This window comes from Martes martes, assembly GCF_963455335.1.
Source record: "Martes martes genome assembly, chromosome: 8".
NCBI classification, from domain to species: domain Eukaryota; kingdom Metazoa; phylum Chordata; class Mammalia; order Carnivora; family Mustelidae; genus Martes; species Martes martes.
The window spans coordinates 131,479,622-131,499,122 of NC_137895.1; the positions used below are offsets into that span (position 1 = coordinate 131,479,622).

Below are 19,501 nucleotides of genomic sequence, written 5' to 3' on the forward strand. Positions count from 1 at the left end.
CTCTGTGGCCCTCCCCTCCCATCTGTGTTCTCTCTCGCTTGCTCTCCAAAATAGATAGAAAGAAAGAAAGAAGAAAGAAAGAAAAGGCCATAACTAGAAATAAGAAAATTATGAAAGAAAGAGTTTTATTGGTAAAAGCAAACATACAATAAAAGTAATAGATCAAGCACTTTTATAAAGCCAGTATGAATGTTAAAAGACAAAAGTAGTAACAACAATTATATCTACAGTAATTAGTTCAGGGATACACAAAATAGAAAGACGTAAACTAAGACATCAAATACATAAAACAAGGTGGGTGGAAAAATGTAGTGTTTTTAAAATGTGTTTAAACTCAAGTAACCATCAACTTAAAATAGACTTCTATATGCATGGGATGTTATATATGAACTTCATTGTGATCACAAAAATCTATAATATACAAAAAAGAAAAAGAAAGGCAACCAAGCATAACACTAAAGAAAGTCCTCAGATTAGAAGGGAAGAGAGCAAGACAATAAGGAAACCAAATAAAAGAACAAGATTGAGGCCTCATTTACCGTGAGCCTATGCTACCTTTGTCTACCTTAGTAAAACCATGAATATACTTTCAAAACCATAAACCTATGTACATTGATTGAAATGGATATTTTAATAACAATGATACACAATGGAAACCAGCTGCTACTTAAAGACCATCTTAGTCATCAATCATTCAAGTGATGGCACGGTAGATATACGTGAACTTCATTTGAAAAATTCCAATTGTGGGGCACCTGGGTGGCTCAGTCAGTTAAGGATCTGATCTTGACTTTGGTTCAGGTCATGATCTCAGAATTGTTGAGACTGAGCCCTGCATCAGGCTCTGTACTGAGTATGGAGCCTGCTTACCCTCTGCACCTCACCCCCCACCGCCGGCTTGCACACACTCTCTCTCACCCTCTCTCTCTCTCTCTCTCTCTCTCTCTCTAAAAAAAAAGAATCCTGTATTTGCTTGATTTAGCGATTTAGAAAATGCTCTACAATTGCTCAGCAAGACATTTTGTAAAAATTGAAATAGAAGTGTTATAAGTTTTAAAAAATGCTCCAAGTAAGATAACAATTAAGGATGTACTCTCAGGTGAGAAAATGACAACAATTACAACTTAAAAAGAAAAATTAATCTCTTTAGCATTACAAGTTTATTTAAATCATAAAAAGGACTTGTCATGGATTCTTTTAAGTAATAAATATCCATATGTGATTAAGTGTTTGGATTCTTGTTGTTCATTTATACATAGGGGTGGGAAAAATGGGTAATATCAATCTTTAAAATTGTTGTGAACCATTGCCAAACAGGAAATTAGTCAAAACATCTAAGTATAGATTTCATTAGTGAGCAATAATATTTACTTTCTAAAATTGAATTTAGATGTTGGTTTTCAAGAAATTTAAAATGTGTCCATTTTGGGGTACCTGGGTAACTCAGTCAAGTGTCTGACTCTTGTTTTCGGCTCAGGTTCTGATCTTAGGGGTGTGAGACTGGGCCCCATTGTAGGGTTCCACACTCAGCAGGAAGTCTGCTTCAGAGTCTCACACTCTTTCCCCCTCTTGTACACTCTCTCTCTAAAATAAATAAAATCTTGAAAAAATAATAAAATATGTCAGTTTTGTTATATTTATCAAATAAAGGTACTAATAGGTATCTCTTGAAAGTAAGAGCTCCAGGAACTAAGAAAAAAAGTCAAAATTTTTGCCTCATTTCTTTTTCTTTTTTTTTTTTTTTTAAGATTTTATTTATTTATTTGAGAGAGAGGGAGATCACAAGTAAGCAGAGAGGCAGGCAGAGAGAAAGGAGGAAGCAGGCTCCCCGCTGAGCAGAGAGCCTGATGTGGGGCTCGATCCCAGGACTCTGGGATCATGACCTGAGCTGAAGGCAGAGGCTTTAACCCACTGAGCCACCCAGGTGCCCCTGTCTCATTTCTTTATTAGCACAAATAATTATGACTTTTACTTAGTATGTATTGGTTAGCTAAACAACTCAGAATTTTACCAAATTAAAAACAAAATTATATCAGAAATCTGAAACCCAAGGAAAAAAAGGAAAGATAATATAACTAACCTTGGTCAAGAAAGGCCCGATGTCATTACTTGAACGCCGTGAGTTTGAGGTATGAATCACCACGTCTTCTCTTAGAGCAACATTTCTATTGAATAGTGAACTGTTATGATTAACATTTCTACCATAAGGCAGATCTAGGGCTGGCCTCATATTAATAGTGTCAAGCAAAGGTTGCTTCTGCTGCTTCTCCACCAGAAGTTTGGTACTGGTCTCTGCCAGCCTCTCACTAGTCCTGTTCAGATTACAAAACACAGTGCTTAGTATTTCATCTCTCCCCAATCAGTCCTAAGTTACTTGCATTTCTTTAAGTTTCCATAATAGTAAACAGAATGTGCCATTAAATAGTGTTTTAACATGGTAAATGTGACAGAGCAGACCTACTATGTATAATTATAGGTTTAAAACTGTTCTCAAGAAGTACATATATTTCTAGGGTTCCTAACTAACAAGTAATTCAAATTAAGGAGGGAGAGAAATGGCTATCAGTGATGTCCATGGCTTAACAGGTAATACCTGCTGCCTTCTGGAATGGTTGTACTTCAAAGATTCTTGGGGATGCCATGACACATACTTATATTTAGTAAACCAGTTTAGAGCTGCAAAAATAAACCATCCTGGGGGGTCTGGGTGGCTCAGTCAGTTAACCATCTGCCTTCAGCTCAGGTCAGGATCCCAGAGTCCTGGAATTGAGCCCCACACTGGGCTCCCTGCTCAGCGGGAAGCCTGCTTCTCCCTCACCCTCTGCCTGCTGCTCCCCTCTGCTTGTGCTCACTTGCTCTCTCTGTCAAATAAATATGTAAAATCTCTAAAGGAAAATAAAAATAAAAAAACATCCCTCAAAGACATTTTTCAAGCATTGGCTTTCACCACTCTTGCACACTTCACACATTACCTCAGAGAAATTGGGCATTTGGCACTGAGGAATAATTTAGACGAACAACTGCTAGGGGAGAAGTAGATGGCAGAGTTGTGATCAGAAAGAACTGAAACAGCTCCAGAGGCAATTAGGTTATAACACAGATACCAGGGTACTGGAGGTGGAATCTGCCCTTTCTGTCTGGACCTTTTGGGTTAAAGATGCACTCTTCCAAAAATAAACTAACATTAATAAATAAATATTAATAAACTCATTTCCATTTAGAGTAATTCTGACAACTTTATAATAATATGCTGTCTAAATTATAAACCTCCAAACAATTAATTTAAAGACTAGAAGATCAGATTAACTGAAAATACTCAAGGGAAAAAAATAAAATCATTTAAAACCAAAAATAAGAGAAATGCAAACTGTCTTGGACTAACATTTCAACAGTAAGTTCATTTACAAACATCATTTTTCAAAATTATAGTATCTAGTTGGCTTTCACTTACTACTGTTCTCATGAACGTGGCTCCAAAAAAATTATGGTTTAGAGGCAAATTCATAAGCTAACTCTACTTTCCATGATTGTTTTAACTTACTTGTTCAGTTCATTTGTCGATGACATTCGATGTTTTACTTCTTCTAGGTAGAGGTGCTTGTATCTGTCCAATTCTGTTTTAGTAACATCTTGACAAGTTTTCATTTTGGATAATTCAAATTCCAGCTCTTTAATTCTGAGTTCCATTTGACTTCTTACTGAAGCATTATTATTTTCTCTTAACTGTGCTAAGCTTTCTTGAAATGCTACTTGTGTCTAAAGCAAATTAAAAGCATAGTTTTAAAATTGTTACAATCTGGGTTATTACAGTAGATTTCTTTCTTTTAGTTTTGTGTCAATGATTCAGAGAGCATTTTTAAAGTGAAAAAAAAAGTTGAAATGTAAAATATTTATCATTAATGTGAAGCTGAATTAAATGTGAATAATGTTCATTCTTACATGAGAACTCATGCAATCTGATAATTCAAAGAATAATAAAATCATTTAAATTTTTAAAAAGTGAACAATACAACTTAAGAATAATTGAGGTACATGGGGTGCCCGGCTGACTCAGTCATCTGAGTGCCTGACTCTTGGTTTCTGCTCAGATAGTGATATCAGGGTCCTGGGATAAAGCCCTGTGTCGTACTCAGCATGAAGTATGCCTGGAATTTTCTCTCTACCTGTCCATCCCCCACTCGTGCTTTCCAAATAAATAAATTAGATACTTAATATAAAAAAAAGAATAATCCAAACATGGTACCATTTCTTTTATGTAGACATGCCCAGAATGGAGCCCAAACAAGCAACCGAATGAGCCACCCAGGTACTCCATGGTAAAAATTTTTAAAGCACAATTTTTTCTTTTCCTCTCAATAGCCTTATTTTATACTAACTGGTCTTAAAAAATAAAATAACTTTCTACTGTGAATCATTCTGAAAGATCAATTTAGTGTGAATAATGATGAAAACTGAAATTTTGAAAGGGAAGGAACAAATGCTTCCATTAATTTACCAAATTGCTATAAAGGAAGTAGAGGAAAACTCTACACTGCCTATAACCAAAATGTAATTTGCAGTGAAATGAATTAAAGCATTTTATAGACAAATAAATTAACCTCTAAAAATCTATCGACTTCTTTTAATTTTTCTGCTAGGGTCAATCTTGTCCTTTCTTCAAACTCCTGTTTATATTGTTCTATTTTACTGTATTCTATCACGTTGACTTCTACACAACTTCTGAGGTTTACTACTTGTTGTTCCAACTTCTTTTTATTCTTCTCTAGGTTTTCACATTTCATCTGTATTTCTTTCATAGATGATAATTTCTGAGTAAGAATCTGGTTTTTTGAAGACATAGTTTCCAGTTTTGCTGTAAGATCATCAACCTGCATTAATAAAATAATACAGTTTAGATGTAGAGTGAAACGAGTCTAATGCAAAACTAAGGCGCCAAATTTTTTTTTAAAGATTTTAAATCTCTGCACCAAACATGGGGCTTGAACTCACAACCCCAAGATCAAGAGTCACATATGTTACTGCTGCTCCAGCCAGGTGCTCAAATTTTAAAATAAGTTCATTTTCAACAAAATGTTATCTATATTGTACAGTCTTGGAATGTGGAACCTCAAATAACTCAGAAAATCAAGAACAAAATTAAAACCACTAGGAGTTGCTAAAATCAATCTCTGCTGTCATCCTCTTTGCCACACATTTGTATTTGATTCTTATATTTTTATTTTTCTATGATTGTTTCAGATTTTTCCTCCATAAAATAACTGTAAGTCACGTCTTAGTAGAAAGTGTCTGAACCCTTCCCTCACCTTAACACTCCATAATTTTTTTAAGGATTTTATTTATTTATTTGAGAGGGAGAGAGAGCAAGAGAGCGAGAGCACAAGAGCAGGGAGAGGGAGAAACAGACTCCCCACTGATCAGGAAGCCCAGCATGGGGCTCAATGCCAGCATCCCAGGATCACGACCCAAGCCAAAGGCACTTAACTGAGCCACCCAGGTGCCCTCGTACTCCATAATTTTTAAAGAAGTTTTAGGAATACCATATAGACTTATGTAGGTCTGAGCCAATAAATGCTTACCAAAATAAGACTTTGAAAATAAGACTCTAATTAATGAATCTATAAATACTGATTCTAATGCCATCAGCCTTTTTCTGAATTACAAATGTTTTATGCTAATTTGAATTGCATTCTGAGGAGAAATGATTCACAAGGTTAAGAAAGCACATCTCTCAGTAAAAAAAAAATTAGTGGGGAAAAAAATTTAGTGAGATGATCCATATATTTTTCGACAAAAAAAAAAAAAATTCCTTAACTCGACAGTGTTATAGTCCTTTGTTACTTCCCACAAAATAAGAGAATATACTAAGCAATGAAAATAGCCAAAAAACTTGCTGGAGTTTCAGTTTCAACCAAAAAACTTTCTTCCAGTTGGGAAGACCTCCTTTCCTTTAGATATGATTGGAAAGACAAGGTGAGTGGATGTGGTGGTTTTATAAATTGACACTTCTCCCATGACAATCCCTCCCCTTAATGTGCGCTAGCCTTAGTAACTGGTTCCTAGTGAACAGAATATGGCAGAACTGCTGTGTGATTCTTAAGGCTAGGTTAGAAAATGTGATATAGCTTCCATCTGACTTTCTTCTTCTAGGAAACCTCACCCTTAGAATCCAGCTGTTGTGGGAAAGCCCAGGCTACCTAGTGAGTCTTCATGCAAATATTCCAGCTGAGACTGCCCTAGCTAACCACCTAGCCCAAAGCCAGCCTCAACAGCCAAACATGTGCAGGAACAAGGTTTTAGATGATTCTAGTTCCCAGCTTCCAGTCACCCCAGGTGAGGCCAAATGAAGAAGAAATGAGTTGGCCTTCCTCAGCCTTGTCCAAAGATTTGTGAACAAGATAAATGCTGTTTTGAGCCACTAGGTTTTGAGATGGTTTATTATACAGCAATAAATAACTGGCACAGATACTGATATTAAAATGGGGTGCGGCCATTAAAAAAAAAAACCAAAAAACTAAAACTAAACCTTCTTCGAACCAGGAGGTGGGTGGAACCTGAAAGAAGAGTAAGAGTGCGAAGTGGAGAAGAGTAAGAATGAAAACCAAAAGGGCTTCCAAGAGACTGTTAGTGGAAACCTGATGGCCCCTGAAGAGGCTTACAGCAAAGGCTTCTAGACAAGGGAAGAAAAGGACACTAGAGGGAAAAGGAACTCGTGCCACAAACCACTTGAAAGTAAAACTGATAGGAGAGATAAGCTAAAGAAAGACTATTCAATATGAAGGAACCAGGACTTACTGGGTTCATCTATCTGTTCCTCATTTACAGCCTCTCCACATGCTGTATTGTCAAATAACGCTAAAAGAAAGAGATGGTTTCTGGGTTAAAAGCAAATCCAGGAAGACATGGCCTATGGATGAAGCCAAAACTATAAACCCTTTATTAAGACTTGAGAAGGATTTAAGGTGTGCCTCAAATTTCTTTAAGGATCTTAAGAGTAGGAGAATTTGAAACGCATTGTCAAATGAGAGCTGCACAGGAAACCTGAGGTGAAAAGCTTATCTCAAAAAGACCCGGGAGAATGGCTTTTCTAATGGCATGAAATCCAATCATATTCACGGAAAATTCAAAAAACTAAGATAATTACAGTAGCAAAAACACTGTTTGCGAGCTTGGACTAAAAGAGACCAAGATAGTACAAACTAAAAATAGGCCTTTGAGTCTTAGAAGTCCCACCAGGAGGAAGCAAGCTGAGAACGAAGCTACAAACACAGGTCATTCCTTATGAAAAGGACAGAACCAAGAGCTCCAAGAGTAAAGCAAACAGCCATGGAGAAGCATTCCCATGGTTAGGACTAAGTCCTAACTGAAGAACTGACAGCATGCTTCAGGGTGTGTTTCAAAACTGCTGTGGACTAGTGTGCCTCCCATTTTCTTTCAATGGGAGAGTCCTGAGCAGGTTACCAGAGTGTTCCATTTGGAGTGGTAGAGAACTGCCTTCCTTAATTCCCAAGTGCTCGGATGGAGAGGACTTGGACTCAAGGGACTATACTTCAGGTACCTTATCCCTGCTGTACCTGATTAAGATGGTAAGATCTTGGACTCAAGCTTAAACCCAATGCCAGGAGAACTGAGATTTGTGGGAGGTATGGGGGGAAGGTGAGTGTATTTTTCATGTGGGAGGAATACAAAAATTTGTGGCCACTGGGTAAATCATGCTGCTTTTTAAATGTGTCCATAGGTTTTTAAATATTCATTCCATTTAAAAAAAGACCATGGGCCTACCTTCGTGACTTTCTCCTAACAGAATATGGTGAATGTGATGCTCTGTGTATTCCAAGGCTAGATTACAAAAGACAACAGAGCTTCTGCCTTGCTCTGCAGCTCAGGCAGCTTCCTTGGAATTGAGCCCCCCATCTTGTAAGAAAGTTCAGGCCACAAAGAGGCTAGTGTGCCAGTGTAAGTGTTTTGGCTGCCTGCCCCAACTATAGCCCTAGGCAACAGCCAGCATCAACACCACCAGATGTGAGTGAACAAATCTTCAAACAGTTCCAGCCCCAAGACTTTCAGCTGCCCCACCTGAAGCTAGGGGAAGAGAACAACCTGTGCTGGCCACACTTTTCCTAACAGTAGATTTGTGAACGAAATAAATGTTATTTATTTAAGCCACTAAACTTTGGGGAGTTTGTTAAGAAAAAACAAACAGAAAAATGGATGACAAAAAGAGTTAATAAAATACATAATTTATATAGTAGAAATTGGTCTCCATTAAAGTGGGAAGTAGTAAATGTTAAGATTAATTGTTTTAAATTTTTTAAAATTTATTCATTTGGGAGAGATACGGAGAGACAGAGCACAGGCAGGGGGAGAGGCAGAGGGAGAGGGAGAAGCAGACTCCCTGCTGAGCTGGGAGCCTAACATGGGACTCAATCCCAGGGCCTGGAGATCATGACCTGAGCTAAAGGCAGACAAACCATCTGAGCCACCCAGGTGCCCCTAAGATTAATTTAATAATGACAAACAGTGCTAATGAGAAGAAGCCCATAACTAGAAGCAAGATCTAAGAAGTTTTTCTTTCTGTTTTCCCCCATTTAGAATGTCATTACCTGTGCATTTTTTATATATGACCTTTATTATGTTGAAGTACATTCCTTCTAAACCTACTTTGTTGAGGGTTTTTATCATGAATGGATGTTGTACTTTTTTATCATGAATGGATGTTGCACTTTGTCAAATGCTTTTTTTAAAACATTTTATTTATTTATTTGACGGACAGAGATCACAAGTAGGCAGAGAGGCAGGCAGAGAGAGAGAGGGGGAAGCAGGCTCCCCTCTGAGCACAGCACGGAGCCCGATGCGGGGCTAGATCCCAGGACACCGGAATCATGACCTGAGCCAAAGGCAGAGGATTTAACCCACTGAGCCACCCAGGTGCCCCTCAAATGCTTTTTCTACATCTTTTGAAATGATCAGATGATTCTTCTCCTTTTATTAATTTGGTGTATCACAATGATTGATTTGCTGATATTAAAACACCCCCATAACCTAGGAATAAATCCCATTTGATCATGGTGATGATTTTTTTTAATGTACTGTTGGATTCAGTTTGCGAGTATTTTGTTGAGGATTTTTGCATCCATGCTCACCAAAGATACTGGCTTAGAGTTCTTTTTGTGGTGTCTTTGTCTCATTTTGGTATCAGCGTAATACTGGCCTCATAGAATGAATTTGGAGTTTTTCCTTCCTTTTCTGTTTTTTGGAATAGTTTGAGAATGGGTACTAACTCTTCCTTTAAATGCTCGGTAGAATTTGCCTCTGGTCCCGGACTTGTGTTTGATCATAGTTTTTTGATTAATGATTCAATTTCTTCGCTGGTTTTCAGTCTGTTCAAATTTTCTATTCTTGTTTCAGTGCTGGTCATTTATATGTTTCTAGGAATTTATCCATTTCTTCTACATTGTCCAAATTGTTGGCATATAGTTGTTCATAATATTCTTTCATAATTGTCTGCATTTCTGTGGTGTTGGTTGTTATTTCTCCTCTCTCATCTGTGATATTATTTGGGTCCTTCTTCTCTTCTTTCTGATAACTCTGGCTAAAGCCTTATTGGTTTTATTAATTTTTTTTAAAAAACCAGCTCCTGGTTTCATTGATCTCTCCTATTTTTGTCTTTTTTAAGTTTCTATAGTGTTTACTTCTGCTCTAATTTTTAAAAAAAATTTATTTGAGAGAGAGAGAAAGTGGGGAGAGGATCAAATGGAGAGGGAGTGAGAGAACCCTCAAGTAGACTCCCCACTGAGCACAGAGCCAGAAGCAGGGCTCAATCCCAGGTCTCTGAGATCATGACCTGAGCTGAAATCAAGAGTCTGCTGCTTAACCAACTGAGCCACCTACTACTACTACTGCTCTAATTTTTATTATCTCCTTCCTTCTGCTGACTTTAGGCTTCATTTGTTGTTCTTTTTCTAGCTTCTTTAGGTGAAGGTAAGGTTGTTGTAGATTTTTCTGATTTCTTGAGGTAGGCCTGTATTGCTATATACTTCCCTCTTAGAACCATATTTACTGTATCTCAAAAGTTTGGGCAATTGTGTTTTCATTTTCATTTGCTTCCATGTATTTTTTTTAAATTTATTCTTTTATTTCCTTGTTGCTCCATTCATTGTTTAGTAGAATGTTACTTAACCAACATGTATTTGTGGTCTTTCACATTGTTTCCTGTGGCTGACTTCTAATTTAATAGTATTATGATCAGAAAAGGTGCATGGTATGACTTCAATCTTCTTTTATTTATTAAGACCGGTTTTGTGGGTATTATGGAGGGCACGTATTACATGGAGCACTGGGTGTGGTGCATAAACAATGAATTTGGGAACACTGAAAAAAAATAAAATTAAATTTAAAAAGAAAGACTTGTTTTGTGGCCTAATATGTGATCTATTCTACAGAATGTTGCAGAATGTGTATTCTGTTGTTTAAGGATGGAATATTTTGAATATATCTCCTTAGTCCACCCAGTCCAGTGCATCATATAAAGCCACTGTTTCCTTGTTGACTTTCTGATCTGTCCACTGATGTAAGTGGTGTGTTAAAGTGCCTAGCTATTGATTTTTTTTCTTGCTTCCTTTTTTATTTCTTTTTTTACACATTTTATTTTTTTTTAATTTTTTATTTCTTTTCAGCGTAACTCTATTCATTGTTTTTTCACCACACCCAGTGCTCCATGCAATCCGTGCCCTCCTTAATATCCACCACCTGGTTCCCCCAACCTCCCACCCCCCGCCCCTTCAAAACCCTCAGGTTGTTTTTCAGAGTCCATAGTCTCTCATAGTTCACCTCCCCTTCCAATTTCCCTCAACTCCCTTCTCCTCTCCATCTCCCCTTTTCCTCCATGTTATTTGTTATGCTCCACAAATAAGTGAAACCATATGATACTTGACTCTCTCTGCTTGACTTATTTCACTCAGCATAATCTCTTCCAGTCCCGTCCATGTTGCTACAAATGTTGGGTATTCATCCTTTCTAATGGAGGCATAATACTCCATAGTGTATATGGACCACATCTTCGTTATCCATTCATCCGTTGAAGGGCATCTTGGTTCTTTCCACAGTTTGGAGACCGTGGCCATTGCTGCTATAAACATTGGGGTACATATGGCCCTTCTTTTCACTACATCTGTATCTTTTGGGTAAATACCCAGTAGTGCAATTGCAGGGTCAGAGGGAAGCTCTATTTTTAATTTCTTGAGGAATCTCCACACTATTCTCCAAAGTGGCTGCACCAATTTGCATTCCCACCAACAGTGTAACAGGGTTCCCCTTTCTCCACATCCTCTCCAACACATGTTGTTTCCTGTCTTGCTAATTTTGGCCATTCTAACTGGTGTAAGGTGGTATCTCAATGTGGTTTTAATTTGGATCTCCCTGATGGCTAGTGATGATGAACATTTTTTCATGTGTCTGATAGCCATTTGTATGTCTTCATTAGAGAAGTGTCTGTTCATGTCTTCTGCCCATTTTTTGATATGATTGTCCTTTTTGTGTGTGTTGAGTTTGAGGAGTTCTTTATAGATCCTGGATATCAACCTTTTGTCTGTACTGTCATTTGCAAATATCTTCTCCCATTCCGCGGGTTGCCTCTTTGTTTTGTTGACTGTTTCCTTTGCTGTGCAGAAGCTTTTGATCTTGATGAAGTCCCAAAAGTTCATTTTTGCTTTTGTTTCCTTCACCTTTGGAGACATATCTTGAAAGATGTTGCTGTGGCTGATATCAAAGAGGTTACTGCCTATGTTCTCCTCTAGGATTCTGATGGGTTCCTGTCTTACATTGAGGCCTTTTATCCATTTCGAGTTTATCTTTGTGTACGGTGTAAGAGAATGGCCGAGTTTCATTCTTCTACATATAGCTGTCCAGTTTTCCCAGCACCATTTATTGAAGAGACTATCTTTTCTCCACTGGATATTTTTTCCTGTTTTGTCAAAGATTATTTGACCATAGACTTGAGGGTCCATATCTGGGCTCTCTACTCGGTTCCACTGGTCTATATGTCTGTTTTTATGCCAGTACCATGCTGTCTTGGTGATCACAGCTTTGTAGTAAAGCTTGAAATCAGGTAACGTGATGCCGCCAGTTTTATTTTTGTTTTTCAACATTTCCTTAGCGATTCGGGGTCTCTTCTGATTCCATACAAATTTTAGGATTATTTGCTCCAGCTCTTTGAAAAATACCGGTGGAATTTTGATCGGAATGGCATTAAAAGTATAGACTGCTCTAGGCAGTATAGACATTTTAACAATGTTCATTCTTCTTCATAAAATCTATCTATGAAAGACCCACAGCAAATATCATCCTCAATGGGAAAAAGCTTGCAGCCTTCCCGTTGAGATCAGGAACACGACAAGGATGCCCACTCTCACCACTCTTGTTCAACATAGTATTAGAAGTCCTAGCAACAGCAATCAGACAACAAAGAGAAATAAAAGGTATCCGAATTGGCAAGGAAAAAGTCAAACTCCCTGTCTTCACAGATGACATGATTCTTTATATGGAAAACCCAAAAGACTCCACCCCCAAACTACTAGAACTCATACAGCAATTCAGTAACGTGGCAGGATACAAAGTCAATGTACAGAAATCAGTGGCTTTCTTATACATTAACAATGAAAATACAGAAAGGGAAATTAGAGAATCGATTCCATTTATTATAGCACCAAGAACAATAAGATACCTGGGAATAAACCTAACCAAAGAGGTAAAGGATCTGTACTCGAGGAACTACAGAACACTCATTAAAGAAACTGAAGAAGACACAAGAAGATGGAAGACCATTCCATGCTCTTGGATTAGAAGAATAAACTATTGATTATTTCTATTCCTTCCTAAAATATCCAAATTGTACATTGTCTTCATGGATACTTTTGCAATTAGGAATAAAAGCAATGAATTTCATTTAAAACATATATAATAAAATTAAAGGGCCCTAGTATTATTGTATTATTATCAATTAGTTCTTTTATTTTAGTCATTAATTGTTTTATGTACTTGGGTGATCCCATGTTGGGTGCATAAATATTTACAATAGATAGTTCTTCTTCCTGTCAGACTGTCCTCTTTATTATGATATAGTGCTCTTGTCTCTTACTATAGTCGTTCTTTCAGACTCTATTTTGTCCAACATAAGTATTACTATTCTGGCTTTCTTTTGATATCCACTTGCAAGATACATGTTTTTTCCATCCCTTGACTTCCAATCTGCAGGTGTCCTTATGACAAAAAGAAAGCTCTTGCAAGCGGCTTATACATGGGTCTTGTTTTTTCTTCTTCTTCTTCTTTTTTTTTAATCCACTCTGACATCCTATGTCTTTTGATTAGAGCACTTACCCCATTTATATCCAAAGTAATTATTGATAGATATGTATTTCTCATTTTACTACTTGCTTTGTGGTTGTTTCTAGAGATTTTCTCTGACCATTTTTTGTGTCTTCGATGTTTTACTGGTTTTCTTTAGTGATATATTTGGATTTCTTTCTCCTCTTTGAGTGTTTATCAGTGGTTTTGTTTTCTTTTTAGAGATGGCATGAGTGGAGTGGGGAGAGGGAAAGGAATCTTAAGCAGACTCCATGGCTGGAATAGAGAGCAGTGCAGGGCTCAATCTCACAACCCTGAGATTATGACCTGAGCTGAGATCAAGTCAGATGCTTAACCAACTAAGCCACCCAGGCACCACTATTAGTGGTTTTTGATATATAATTTGTATATAACCTCTTCTGCATATAGCAGTCTATATTAAGCTGCTGGTCTTTAAGTTTGAGCCCTTTCTTTTCTCTTCTCCCCATGCTTTAGGTAAGGTATTATATTTTATATCCTTTTTTCCTGAGTTCCTTAACTTAGTTTTTATGTAAATGTTCATTTTTGCTACTTTTGTGCTTCCTGCCCTTATACTGTCACATTTGGTCTCTTCTTTCCACTCAAAGGGTCCCCTTTAATATTTCCTGTGGGGCTAGTTTAGTAGTCACAAACTCATTTAGTTTTTAATCTGGGAAACTCTATCTCTCCTATTCTGAGTAATAGGCTTGATGGATAGAGTATTCTTGGCTACAGATTTTTCCCATTCACCACGTTGAATAGATAATACCACTCCCTTCTGGCTTGCAAAGTTTCTGCTGAAAAAGTTCCTGCTAGCCTTAAGGGGTTTCCCCTGGAAGTTACTGACTTGCTTTCCTGTTTTTAAGATGTTTTCTTGATCAGTATATTTTGCAAATTCAATTCCAATAGGTCTTGGTGTTGGCCTACTATTGTTGATTTTGATAGTTTTCTGTGTCTCCTGGATCTTGATGTCTTTTGCCTTCCCTAGATTAGGGAAGTTTTCTGCTATTATTTCTAGAAACAACTTTTCTTACACCTTTTTTCTCTCTTCTTCTACTGGGACTCCTATAACATGAATGTTATTACATTTGATGGAGTCACTGAGTTCCCTAGGTCTGGTCTCATTTTGCATAATTCTTCTTTCTCTCCCTTCTTTGGCTTCATTGCTTTCCATTACTTTGACTTCTAAGTTGTTAATTTGTTCCTCTGTTTTTTCCAGCCTGCTGTTCATTGCATTAGGTGTGTTTCTTATCTCATTTATTCCACTCTTCATCTCTGATTCTTTTTTAGCTCTTTTATCTCTGTTGTAAGGATCTCACTGATGTTGTCCGTTCTTTTCTCAAGTCCAGTGAGTATCCCTATGATCACTGCTTTAAATCCTCCATCAGGCATGATATTTACATCTGTCTCACTTCAATCTCTGGACCCATGGCCTTATCCTGTTCTTTTGTTTGAGATAAATTCCTCTGTTTTCTCATTTTATCTAAGTCTCTACCAGCTTCTCTGTGTTAAAAAAGCCAGTTACATCATCTGCTCCCGAAAGTAATGGACTTATGAAAAAAGACGTCATGTAGTGCCCAGGGTCTCATGCTTAGGGGAGAATCTCTAGTGTGCGCTGCATGCACTCTGCTGTTGTGTTCTGGCTGCTCTGTCCTTCAGGCCAGACATCTGCAGAGGCTCTCCCTCACTGCTGTGGGCAGTGTTTAGTACCTGGCCTGAAGGTAGCAACTTTTAACTAGGTGTGCTCTGGTGTGCTTGTGAAATGAGACCTGACACCACCTCCACTGGAACTGAGGCCCTCCCGAATCTGGTCAGATGTGGTGTGGGCAGGGACTTGTGCTGATTTTCTGGGGGGAAAGGCCTGCTGTGGTGGAACTGAGGCAAGAATGATTGAGCAGGGCAGTTCCTCTGGAGTGCAAGGGGATGGTGCTCGGTGTAAGCAGATTAGGCAGCCAGTGTCAGAGCTGCACTGTGTCCCACAGATGGCTCTGTGCTTGTGCTGAGGGGCACTGGAGGGAAATGGTACAAGCTGGTTCCTTTGTTCCTAGAGAGGGGTCTCTGTGAACACTGCCTCTCAGGGAAATGCTCTGAGAAGACTGAGTAATTTCCCTACTGTATGCCCCAGACACTGTTCAGATCACTGTTTCCATGCTGCATGTTCCCAGGTGGTTTGCCTGCCTTCTCTCCAAGAGCAGCACAGTGCCCTACAGGCTCTATCCCAGCCAAACCCAGTGACTTTTAGAATTCCAGGTTTTAAGTCCCCCTAGTTGTAAGAACTCATGACATTATACTCCTCTCACTTTCCTGTGTAGTCAGTGGCTACAGGGAAACGTTCTCTTTGTGCAGACCCGTGTCTCGCTCCTGCCCTTCTCCATGACCATGACTCCCCTCCTCTGCAGCCGCCAGGATCTGTTTCTCTCCTAAACCACATCTCTGTACTTCCTACCTTCTTTGATGTGGCCTCTTCTCTCTAATAGTGGACTTTGGTTCTGTTAGTCTTCAGGGATTAGTTGAAACTAGGCTCCTCTTACTCTGCCACCTTCTTCCTTTCTCTTAAGATATTTTTCTAAGATTCCCTTCAATTACAAATTATTACAACTGGCAGGAACACCTTTCCAGAATTTCCAGAATTTCCCCACAAGCTAGGGGAAAAGAAAAACTCGCGAGCAGAGAGACAATATGATTTTAAGTATAATAGCTGAAAAACTAGAAATAGTTTAATAACCAAAATTTGACCTTTTACCTGATTTCCATTAACTGAAATTCTAAAAGAAATAGGCAGATTAGAGTATTTTTTAACCAATCTAATACTCAATCTTTATTCTGCTTTCATCAGTGAGGAAATAAAGAGAACATTATGGAATCATTTTTAATCTTTTCAGTAGAAAATGAAATGTACTATCCTTTGGCATTATTTAAATTGAATATAACTTCTCCTTTATTTTACTCGAAGCTTGTTTATGTGGGGAGGTAAGTAAGACCGTCTCGTCTTTATGTTGTGCCACAAAGCTTTCCTAGATCATACAAACAGGCTTTGAAATTTTTTTTGGAATTTAAACTGATTATCTACTATTTGTCTCTGATAATTCCTTTAAGTAAAACCTGATAATTTATAGCTGTATTCTGGAAATAATGTAATAAATATTTATTCCATTAATTACATATTGAGCTATTAAAGTACATATTATTCTATTTAAACTAAAAGAAGACAGATAAAGACACCTGTGTTTTCTGAGAATGTAGGATCTCTGCCAAGAACAGGATCAATACCAGTGTTATACACAAGAACCAGGTCAAAAGAGTATCTAATTGTGAGTTGCAATTCTGGATTAGCAAGATTTCAAAACAGGAAAGCTGAAGGCCCAGAGTTCATCTTTTCCTTCCTACATGGTGAAATTTATGGATGAGTCTACACTTTATAACAAGTTCATAAAACGTAATGAAGTAAATAGTAGATAGCAGATCCCACAACCAAGATTTGATGAAAATGGATATGCGAGGCACTGAGTGAGAGACTAAAGATATGAATGGAGAAAAGAAACAGGACTCTAGCTTTTTGAGCCTAACTTCTCATTGGATCATGGAGTCAGCAAGGCATAAGTTGGTAAAAGTCTCCTTTTTAAGAAGCAAAAAATGTCTACAGGAGTAAAGATAAGTTCTCCTACAGTGACTTTTTATTATTATATAAGTGAGTGGTAATTTGCAAGACGACTAGGGAAGATGTCTCATAAAATTTGATTGGACAGTGACATAAGGATAGACATATAGATCAATGTATTAGAATTGACAATCTAAAAAGAAATTGCTACATTATGGTGAACCGACATACAACGAGGGTATAAAACAATTAAATGGAATAAGAATAGTCTTTTTAACAAATGGTACTAGGACAAATGGATGTCCGCATGCAAAGTAATAAAATTAAACCTCTACCTCATAGCATATATACAAAATTAACTCAAAACTTAAGAGCTAAAACTATTAAAAAAAACTTAGAAAAAAACATAGGTGTATCATTTGTGACTGGATTTGGCAACAGTTTCTTAGATATGACACCAAAAGACAAAAAAATATTAAGTATATTTCATCAAAATTAAAAACGTCTTTGCTTCAAACGTCACCATCAATAAAGTGAAAAGTCAAGCTACTGAATAAGAGAAAAGATTTGAAAATCTTATATCTGATAAGGGATCTGTATTTAGAATATGCAAATAACTCTTACAATAATGAAAAGACAATCCAATAAAGAAGTGGGCAAAATAATTGATTCAGTCTTTAAGGAAGATATAGAAATGGATAATAACACACATAAAAAGATGAGATGCTCAACATAATTAAGTTTTTGTGGGTTTTTTTTAACATTTTATTTGTTTATTTGACAGACAGAGAGAACACAAGCAGGGGGAGCTGCAAAGGAAGAGGGAGAAGTAGGCCCTCTGCTGAGCAGGGAGCCTAATGCAGGGCTTGATGCCGAAGGCATCACAATTCCAGACTTCAAGCTCTATGACAAAGCTGTCATCATCAAGACAGTGTAGTACTGGCACAAAAACAGACACATAGATCAATGAAACAGAATAGAGAGCCCAGAAATGGACCCTCAAGTCTATGGTCAACTAATCTTCGACAAAGCAAGAAAGAATGTCCAATGGAAAAAAGACAGTCTCTTCAACAAATAGTGTTGGGAAAATTGAACAACCCCAAGCAGAAGAATGCAACTGGACCATCTTCTTATACCACACACAAAAATAGACTCCAAATGGATGAAAGACCTCAATGTGAGAAAGGAATCCATCAAAATCCTTGAGGAGAACACAGACGGCAACCTCTTTGACCTCAGCCACAACAACTTCTTCCTAGAAACATCCCCCAAAGCAAGGGGAGCAAGGGCAAAAATGAGCTATTGGGACTTCATGAAGAGCAAAAGCTCTTTGCACAGCAAAGGAAACAGTCAACACAACCAAAAGACAACTGACAGAATGGGAGAAGATATTTGCAAATGGCATATCAGATAAAGGGCTAGTATCCAAAACCTATAAAGAACTTATCATACTCAACACCCAAAGAACAAATAATCCAATCAGGAAACTGGCAGAGGACATGAACAGACATTCCTGCAAAGAAGACACCCAAATGGCCAACAGACAGATGAAAAAGTGCTCAACATCACTTGGCATCAAGGACATACAAATCAAAACTACACTGAGATACCATCTCCTACTAGTCAGAATGGCTAAAATTAACAAGTCAGGAAACATCAGGTGTTGGCAAGGATGCGAAGAAAGGGGAACCTCCCTACACTGGTGGGAATGGTGGGAATGGTGGGAATGTCAGCTGGTGCAGCCACTCTGGAAAACAGCATGGAGGTTCCTCAAGAAATTGAAAATAGAGCTACCCTATGACCAGCAACCACACTACTGAGTATTTACCCTAAAGATACCAATGTAGGTATCCAAAGGGGCACATGCATCCAAAGGTTTATAACAGCAATGTCTACAATAGCCAAATGATGGAAAGAACCTAGATGTCCATCAACAGATGAATGGATAAAGAATATGTGGTATATATACACTATGGAATACTATGCAGCCATCAAAAGAAATGAAGTCTTGCCATTTGCAATGATGTGGATGGAACTAAAGGGAGGGTATTATGCTGAGCGAAATAAGTCAATCAGAGAAAGACAAATATGATATGAGCTCTCTGATATGAGCAAGTTGAGAGGCAATGTGGGGGGTTTGGGGAGTAGGGAAGGAAAAAATGAAACAAGATGGGACCAGGGAGGGAGACAAACTCTTAATCTCAGGAAACAAACAGGGTTGCTGGAGGGGAGGGAGGTGCAAGGGATGGGGTGCCTGGGTGATGAACATTGGGGAGGGTATATGCTATGCTGAGTGCTGTGAGTTGTGTAAGACTGATGAGTCACAGACCTGTACCCCTGAAAGAAATAATGCATTATATGTTAATTTAAAAAAAATACTGAGAGATGGTGAAATCAACCCAATTAACTGAGAGGATAAAATGTGATAGCAGGGAAATAAAATGAGATGTCCAGACAACAACTAAATGAACATTCACAGCAGCATTATCAATGGCCAAAAAGTGGAAACAACCCAAAGGTGCATCAAATGATGAATGAACAAGGGTT

At 37.9% G+C, this 19,501-nt stretch overlaps 1 protein-coding gene across 1 annotated transcript in view; it reads right to left on the minus strand.

Moving 5' to 3' along the window:
* LOC308347273 (ankyrin repeat domain-containing protein 26-like) overlaps positions 1–19,501 on the minus strand; it is a 141,011-nt gene that overhangs the window by 11,755 nt on the left and 109,755 nt on the right. The window contains exons 24-26 of the mRNA XM_080810516.1: positions 4,599–4,868; positions 3,542–3,756; positions 2,081–2,312 (exon numbers count right to left, since the gene is read on the minus strand). Of these exons, the coding sequence (XP_080666642.1) occupies positions 2,081–2,312; positions 3,542–3,756; positions 4,599–4,868 (717 nt within the window). The remainder of the gene's footprint in view (positions 1–2,080; positions 2,313–3,541; positions 3,757–4,598; positions 4,869–19,501) is intronic.